Source organism: Nicotiana tabacum, chromosome 1 (assembly GCF_000715075.1).
Source record: "Nicotiana tabacum cultivar K326 chromosome 1, ASM71507v2, whole genome shotgun sequence".
In the NCBI taxonomy this organism is placed as follows: Eukaryota; Viridiplantae; Streptophyta; class Magnoliopsida; order Solanales; family Solanaceae; genus Nicotiana; species Nicotiana tabacum.
Genome location: NC_134080.1, coordinates 49,952,580 through 49,961,987, shown reverse-complemented (window position 1 = coordinate 49,961,987; position 9,408 = coordinate 49,952,580). Strand labels below are relative to the sequence as shown.

Sequence of the window (9,408 nt, the reverse complement as noted above, 5' to 3'; positions counted from 1 at the left end):
TAATTGTAGTAGAGAGATTGAGAGAGATTGAGAGATATTGAGAGATATTGATGAATTGGTGAATAAAAATGAAAGAATGAGGGGGTATTTATAGTTGAGAAATGGGGAAAAGTGTAATTATATAAAGTTTGGGGGTCAAATGACCATTTTTTTAACTTAAAAAACGGTCATATTTTTCAGCCCAAACGGCTAGATTTTAAATATGGCCGTTTGATTTTTTTTTTTTTTTTTTTTGAAAAATAGCCGTTGGGCCCGCCAGGCCCGCCAGGACCGGCCCAGGCCCGCCTGCCGGTCCCGGGCCAAACGGTCCCGGGCTCGTGGGCTCAACCATGGAGACCAGCCCGTGACGGGCTCAGAGGCCCACCAAGACCGGCCCACCCAGGACCGGCCCACCAGGCCCACCAGGCCCGTTAGGACCGCGGGCCCGGTCCGGTTCAGGCCCGGCCCACCGAGCAGCATTATTGAAAACATCCACTTTAAACAAAATTAATTCAAACAATAATTCTAAAATATTGTTATTCAAACATAGTTATTTTTTATAAAATTATATTCCACATAAATTCTTAAGCCAAAATGTTTAGATTTACAATTATATAACTGATAGGTCACCCACGCCCCTCTCCCCGGCGTTTTTGAGCCTCCATTATTAGCTAACCAAAATCTCCCTCGCTCCCCCTCTCACTGTAGAATAAAACCCCAAATCTTGACTTCGGGCAGAATATTTTCCAAGTTAGGGTGGTGAAGTTGGGGATGGAGGAAAAGGATCAGCAGCCAGCAGCACCTAAGATACAGATATACCCCACCTCCACTGGTGAAATCTCTCCCTTTTGGCGAGGTCCTGCTTCATCTCTCTAGTTTTTTGGGTTAGCGTTGTTTGGATTACTTCGTTGCTGAATTTGTAGCTTTGTTTTTTTTTCTGTAACAGAGAAATACGAAAGAGATGCAAAGAAGTACTGGGATATCTTCTACAAGCGCCATCAAGACAAAGTACAGTTTCTTATACCCTCTTTAAACCCTTTGATCTGAATTTACTACTCTAACTATCATTTCCATTTTCCATTTTTTGTCTACTGTTTACTTGTTACATTTGCTCAAGGCCTGATTTTTGATCCTCCTTGAGTGGTTGAACTGATGATGCTTTGCTGTCTTTTTTTTTTTTTGGTGTTTTTTCTTGTGGATTTGAAATTCGAATCAGTTCTTTAAAGACAGGCACTACCTGGACAAAGAATGGGGCCGATACTTCTCTGTGAGTGAACAAGACTATGGAAAGTTATGATTTTTATTCTCAAACTCCGATGGTACATTTGAATATTGATATGATCTTGTTCTTACTCCTTGCAGGGGACTGAGGGGAAAGTCATACTTGAGGTAATTCTCTAGTTTAGTATGCTTTTGTTCTTTTTATCCTTCGAATATTCTGAGCCCCTCTTTTTTGGAAGTATAACAAATGGTTATCTAACAATCTATTTTAGCACAATTTTGTGACAGGATGTACATGCCCGTCTATTTCATCATATAGAGATTATCTCCTGTATTTTCTTAGGAGCTCAATTTGCTACCATCATTTAACTTTTGGTGCCATTGTGGTGTCCACCAAGAGAGTTGTAATTTTCTTATCAGCTTTTTCGGCATTCAAATAAATGCTGTTGAAAGCTCCTAATTTTTTCAAGCTTAGTTAACCTTCTTGTTATGCGATGATCATAATCTAACATATATTTATGTGATATTGTTTGTTAAAGGAATTGGTTCATCTTTTCTTCCATTACACTTGGACTGATGGTATACTGCTTATTACAGGTTGGCTGTGGGGCTGGAAATACCATCTTTCCTTTGCTTGCTACAATACCAAATATATTTGTCCATGCCTGCGATTTTTCACCTCGAGCTGTGAACTTAGTTAAGGTATATATTTAGTTCTTTCAGTGGCCCTCTAAAAGTAACAATGGCATGAAGTATTTGCCCTTTATTTGTTTAAATATTGTCAGAATCAAGTGGAGGTTGAGAATTTTCAGCCCCGTACCAAAAAACTTCTAACGAGTCATTGACAAAATCTGGCTCATCTTGCTGCTTGTGTTGGATATGTGCCCTTTCCTTTTTGGATATATCTGCTTCAGTAATATTTATCATATGAGATTTCTTATTTTTGGGTTGGGTTCTTTTTGAAACACATTGCCATGCTATGTCGTTTGTAGAGCTGAGGCACATTAGAATGCCTTAGAGTCCATGATATGTGGGTCTTATAATCTTACGTTGCATTTCTTTCATTTTTAATGTTATCACCACATAACAACATTTCTGTAACAGTTGCTTGAAGGCTAGAACTAACTTTTTCGCAAAGCCAAAAGTTAATAGATCAAAGGAACTTTTCCAATGCTCTAAAGGTTTTCCTTGGAACATGTAATTGGATTGTGTTAAGAATATGTAAATGTGACAAGAGTGTACACCGGCTAAACATGGAAAGCTCGACAATCCCTAGAGTTTTGTCATTAGAAAGATATCTAGACTGTAATTATATGTTCCCTTTTTTTAGGTGATTTAGCTAGCGTTTGACCATAGATTCCCAAATTTGTTTTGAAAAATTTGATTTGGGTGAATTTTGGTTTGAAGATGGAAACGTGTTTGGACATCAGTTTTCAAAACATATTTTACTTTTTTTTTTTGAAAAAACATTAAACATGACTTATATCCACAAATTCTAAAAACTATCACAAATACCCAACCTTCATCTATAACATTCATTATATATTATCACAAACCATAGTCATGGACATAAATAAATTTGGTACAAAATTATCATTTTTATAATGAACTACATAATACACTATCAAATGACCTAGAAGACGAAGCAATATTGTTACAAAATAACAAATGGTGAGCTCTTTTATAAAATACAAAAGTTTAGGGCAATTTTTAAAAAATATAATAGTAATATTTTGGGCCAAAACCAGCTCTTGAGTTGGTTTTGGGTTTTGGGAATTTGTCAAAATATGGATAAATTTTATAAACAAATATTTATTTGCCAAAAAAAATCCAAATAAATTTTGGCAAAATCTATGGCCAAACGGGTCCTTAAAGTGTTTAAATTCCAATAGGCTTGAGGGAATAATCAATTCATTCGTTCTCAAAATCACTTCTCTTCTTCCTTCTTTTCATGATATCAAGAGTCAGCCATATTCTTGGTTTACCCAATGTTGCGCCTCCATATTTGTTGTCTACACACCATATGTCCAATCCTGAGTGTGTTTTATTTTTCCTTTTTTTTTGGGGGGGGGGGGGGGGGGGAGAGTGTTCCATGTTGGTTGAGTGTGAGTCAGGTGGAAGAGCAATTTTTATTGACAGGTTGCATGTTAGCTTGTGGTTGATGCGAAGGGTAAGTTTCTTTTTTAGGATGTGTTGCGAAAGTGCAAATACAGTCACTGATTCATGTTAGAAGTTTATTGCAGTCGCACAAGGATTTTGATGATGCTCGGGTGAATGCATTTGTCTGTGATCCAACCGTGGATGACGTAATCCAGCATATTTCTCCTTCATCAGTGGATGTTGTTACCATGGTACTCGGCCAAAGTTTTTTTTCTATAATTTGTGGGCTATTCCACTTTTATCGACACACTTTCTGCATAACAAATTATGTTGGCCCGTAATTATATACTTAAAGCATGACTCTTGAACGTTTATTTCTGTTCCAATTTTGGTTAGATTATGCAACATATATTATTTAACAAATAAGCTGACTAGTTAAGCAGATATTTGTTCTATCTGCAGTATCCCCTGAGAAGATGCCTCTGATGTTACAAAACATCAGAAAAGTTCTGAAGGTGAGATACAAGTTCTTAAATATTTCGTTGGTTGTGCTGTTTGATTTCATTATCATGACTCTTATACTTTTTCCTTTCCAGAAAGATGGCTGTGTCTTATTTCGTGACTATGCAACTGGTGACCTTGCACAGGTTTAGACTTCATCACATAGTATCTTAATCTGTTTATCATTGTATGTTCACCATATTGCATGAACTGATTATTTTTTGTAATAATTTTAGATATACTTATTTGCCTTCTTAAGTTGCATAATACTGTGATGGGATGGCGGCCTTTGAATTTTAACTTGATTAAGTTTGGGTTGTAATATCACTTTTTTGGTTATTTTATCTCTGGACTTACTGATATAATTTTTTTAATATTAGTTGTTTGAAAATGTAAGTATTTGGGAATGATTTATACGTACATGGTTTGTATTACCAGGAAAGGCTTATTTCCAAGGAACAAAAAATCAGTGATAGCTTCTATGTTCGGGGTGATGGGACTGTAAGTTCTACTGATACAAATTGAGTTTTCTCAGAGAATGGGACTTATATTGTTGATGAGCATCTTATAGCAGCTTATTTCTATCAACAGCGGGCTTTCTACTTTTCTGATGAGTTCTTAGTGAATCTCTTCAATGAAAATGGTTTTGATTCTGAGGAGCACATCTTGTGTTTCAAGCAAGTGGAAAATCGGTCAAGGGAGTTGGTGATGAATAGGTATATGCTTGTTACCTTTTTATTTGTTACTTCCTCCATTTTATTGTATGCGAGTATTTGATTGGATACTAAGTTAGATTGTAGATTGGCTTAAATATTATATTAGTGATATTGAAAGAAAATATTATAGTTGTTGAAAAGTTAGTCATAAAAGTTTAAATTTGAATAGATTAATGAGTTTGAATTTTTGACTGTTGTGACAGTTGTACATAATATTGAGATGATGTCAAACATTTTTTAACGTTCCAAAATGGAAAGAATTTCATATAAATTGGAAAACTTGATAGAGGAAATATCGTATCAAAGTTTAACTTTAACATTGTAATAGATCAATGAATTTGAACAGTTATAAGACCAACAACATTATCAGGGAGTGAATGTTTGGGCGCTGAAGTCCAACACATCCACAAGATGAGTGTTGCCGAGATGCAGATGCTAAGATGGATGTGTGGTCATACAAAATTAGACAAGATTAAAAATGACCATATTCACTAAAAGTTGCAAGTAATTTAGCAAAATTACTTTTACCTTCAAATCCACTAGTTCACAGGTGTGAAATCATGGTGAATGAAGGTGTTTTAAGGAAACAAGGAAGACGTAAAATCACACCGAAGGAAGTTTTCTGGAAAGACCCACAATGTCTTGGAACCCATGCAAACTTAGCGAAAGATATTGGTGTAATGGAAGAGAAAGATGTATATAGGCGATAAAATTAGTTGAGAATAGTGTTTGTCATGTTAGTACATTTACTTTAGGTATTAGTTGAGAATAGCTATTAATGTATAAAAATGAGATGGATGTCTTCTGACAGAACCTTCAATTCTCTTAAATGGTGAAAGATATGTAAAATATTTTACTAGTTTGTGCCATGTCAGGCTAATTTTTGATGGTACATACCTGATCATCTTGAGCTACATTAATGTGGAGGTAGGAGGTATATAGGTTGACTATATACCCCTAGTTTGTTGAAAGTTATAGTTCCCTTCTTGATTATGATCTCATTGAACCTAAATCAGTTTCTTAACCAATTAAAGTGGATTCATAATGTGAAGAAGGAACATGTTTGAAGAGTCCTTGAAGCAATCCTTATTTAGATCAGCCTTCCCCACAGAATCTCTTTGCTTGACATGCAAAGAACTGTAATATTCATTCTCTAAGCTGTGAACTGGCCTTCATAGCAATCCATAAGTATCATTCCTTCCATCCTTTCTGACCTGCAAAATTAGCCATGCCGTTCTTGTCTAACTCTTGCTATTGAAGAGAAAGTTCCTTTGTGTTCAATTCTTCCTTGGGTTGGAGGTTTGTTCAAATCTTAAAGATTTTAGATTTTACCCCCCCATCCAACCTTTCTACCCCTCGGGGTAGCGGTAAGGTCTGCGTAAACACTACCCTCCCCAGACCCCACTAGTGGAATTTCACTGGGTCGTTGTTGTTGTTGTTGTCCCCCTCCAACCTTCGTCTTGAGTATTTGCAGTTTCCCCATGAACTGAGAGGCAACATGTGGAGCAGCTTTGGAGGTATTCCTTAATGGAAACTTGATATTGCACACAGCTCAACATTGCTCTTTCAGTGGTTAAATTTGTTGGGGGTTGTGGTCCTGATAAATTATTTTTTAAAAAATTTTGTCGGGTTTGTGGTGTGGGTTCAAAATGCAGACCACATACAATTAAGAACTGATGCTTAGATGAAGATCAAAGCTAGAGAGTGTATTGCATTAATAATATTCTCTTGTATTGGGGTTTCCCCCCAAAATCTCATCCATTTGATACTTGACTTCGAGTATTATTTTTTGATTTACTGTTGCTGTATTGGATAAAGACATACTTTATTGCTGTGGTTTCAGGCGTTGGGTTCAAGCTGTATTCCGTGTTGGTAGTGGGAAATCTGGAGGGAAAACTGAAAGCAAGGTGAAATTCCTTGGTAAGGATAATGACAAGCCTGAAATACAAAAAGTTGCCCATGAAGACTCTGCAAATGAGACTGAAGTTGATATCTCCGAGGGGATGGCTCTTGAAATGTTTGGTATTTCATCTCCCAAGGAGGAGGTACAGACTTTTCATTCACATCTTGCATTAATTCCTCTTTGCTGTTATGAAAGATACTGAAATTATGAGGATAATAGCACTGACAGGCTAGCGTTTGTGGTGTTTATGCATTAGCACTGACATTATGGTTAAGCAATCATGACCTATGTATACATGTAATGCTTGTGCGTTGATCCAGGGGTGCAAATGATCCTTTTTATAATTCAAATAAACTAAATGTTCTTGCTGTATCTCGTCAAATTTACTTCTGGGATCTGATCCGAATTTATAGATACAGGTTCCTGATTAAATAGTAATATCAGTATTTCAAAGATTGATACTTTTGGTCAAGGATAGCTGTTGTCAGTTTTGCCTGGGTAGCATATTCTAATATGAACCAGGTGGTTAATCGTAATTGCTTCAGAATTATGAAGTTGGGGTCACTTGAATCCCCCGTAAAAGCTTGTATAAAGTGACTCCTAAATGTTTTAATGTTTTGTCCGCTAGTTACTGACTTACATACTTCTTTGTCAACATTCTAGATTCTTGATGTCATCTCCAGAGACTATTCTTTCAAGATAAATGTCCTCTCAAAAGAGTATCAGCATACCTGCAAATCAACTGGCTTAATGTTATGGGAATCAGCTCGGCTTATGGCTTCTGTGCTTGCTACTAACCAGACCATTGTTTCAGGGAAAAGTGTTTTAGAGCTGGGTTGTGGATGTGGGGGCATTTGCTCTATGGTTGCTGCTAAATCTGCTGATCTTGTGGTTGCCACTGATGGAGACACAAAAGCACTTGATCTGTTAAACCAGAATGTCGCTCTGAATCTCCAAGCATTAAGTCTTGCAAGTCTAATAACAAAAAAGCTTGAGTGGGGAAATAGAGATGATGTAGAGTCCATCAAGAGGCTAAATGATAGAGGTTTTGATGTCATAATAGGCACAGATGTCACTTATGTTGCTGATGCAATCTCTCCTTTGTTTGCAACTGCAAAAAAGCTGATCCGATCTGACAGAGGCGATAAGGAGGATAGTACACCAGCTCTAATCCTTTGTCATGTCTTTCGAAGAGTTGATGAACCATCTATACTTTCAGCAGCGTCTGAATTTGGTTTCAGGTTGGTGGATAGGTGGCCTGATGCACTTACCCGAGCTAGCACATTTCAGAACATTATCCAAAGCTGGTTCTCCCACGGCAATCTTGAAGCTTGTGTTCCTACCACTGCACTGAATATTCTGTATTTCCACAAGTTGTAGGTTCAAATTTGAGGAATTTTGTTATCTGCATCCCGGGAAAGGGGGCACGGTTCCAGAAAGCTGCTCTAGAGTTCTTCGGTCCTGGTTCTTGGCGCTGCCCACAACTCATAGTATTTAACCCTTCAAGGCTTCACGCGTTGAATCTGTGCTTGTGTTAGCGGGTTCCTTATCAGCAAATTGATTTGCATATAGCTAAATATGCTATTTTTATTGTTAGGAAGTTGGAGCTGTTCTTATGGGAAAGATAGTGATACCATTCTCTCTTGGATGCATTCATTCCCTTTGTTGTCTCGATTGTTTACCAAGATTCAGGAAGTTTTTAGTTGCCCAAGCTGAACCATGTATACTTAATATTGTCGTGTTATAGTGAAACCCCTATATCTCTTGAATGCTTGCTATCCCTTGCTGTCTTATTTACCAAGATTCAGGAACCTTTTCATTGACCAAAATGACCATATCCTTCATATTGGTTTGTTATGATGCTGAAATATGGTGTATGCATCTTTTTTACAGGGATCAAGAGCGCTTTATTATTATTATTATTATTAATTTTTCGCTGTTGTTGTTGTTGTTGTGGTTTTTCCTACTTAAAACTAAGAGTGGTAAGTAATCTAATCGGGACGTGGCAAACTGTCTTTTTGAGAATATTTTCCATGAAAAAATGCAGAGGTTCTGGCTCACAGGAAATGACATTGTGAGATTGAGATCAAAGGACGTCATGAATGAAGAGGAGAAAGTTTTACCTCTAAGAATATATCCCATAGAAGTCTATAGGCATCAGTGTTTGGCGCATTACTTGAAAAGAAAAAAAGTATCTAGCACAAAACTAGTTGTTTTATTATTTTTTAAATGGCCGAGGCGGTCAAATGGATTGTGAGAATTTATATAATATTTAATTAATTTGAGATTGAGGCGTAATTGTTTAGTACGAGAAGAAGAGATGAATCAATAAGAAAATCCGACTCGCAAAGTAGTTTAAGACGTGAAAAATTGAAATGGCCAAAACGCTTTCGAGGCTAGTTGAGAGGCTCTTTTATGCAGTCATTCTTTATTCATTTCCTCTGGTATCTTCTTGAGCAAATCATTTCGTTTATTTTTGTTTTAGTGTTATTTAATTATATTCCATTTGAAGTTTTATGTATGTACATTTTAGTTTTACATTTTTTTTTTGAATTGAAGAAAATGGAGAAAACTACCTCTCCATCTTGTATAAATTGTTTTACTTGAGCCAAATGGAAATCGATTGTTATAATGGGTTAGTAGGTATGATAATATTCTGCACCTACTGATTTAAAATTTGGATCCACATGTGATTAACAATCTTAGTGTCACGGAGGCGTTTTTGGTCAGTCCAAAGTCACAACCGTGTGGCAGTCAAGTCACGCACTTGACTCAGCCTTTCCTAAACACTTAGCCAAATTTCAGCAAGTTTGGCCCTTAACGAATTTTTGGCAGCAATTCAATAAGAACACAAGCAAATACGGGAAAATCCCAACCTTTGCATTAATTTCGAAAATATACAAAGGACCCCTCACTTTGCTATGAACACAAGTTGTTCACAGCCCACTTTTGACAAAGAACACAAGTCGTTCTTGGCCAACACTAAGA

At 36.7% G+C, this 9,408-nt stretch overlaps 1 protein-coding gene across 1 annotated transcript; it reads left to right on the top strand.

Moving 5' to 3' along the window:
- Positions 1-612: 612 nt before the first annotated feature.
- LOC107832162 (uncharacterized) lies at positions 613-8,189 on the top strand. The gene is made up of 12 exons (XM_016659970.2): positions 613-835; positions 926-987; positions 1,196-1,246; positions 1,342-1,368; positions 1,798-1,902; positions 3,444-3,551; positions 3,744-3,815; positions 3,897-3,947; positions 4,240-4,302; positions 4,393-4,517; positions 6,361-6,562; positions 7,084-8,189. Exons 1-12 carry the CDS (start codon positions 751-753, stop codon positions 7,798-7,800), a joined length of 1,668 nt encoding a protein of 555 aa, XP_016515456.1. The 5' UTR covers positions 613-750; the 3' UTR covers positions 7,801-8,189.
- Positions 8,190-9,408: the final 1,219 nt, after the last annotated feature.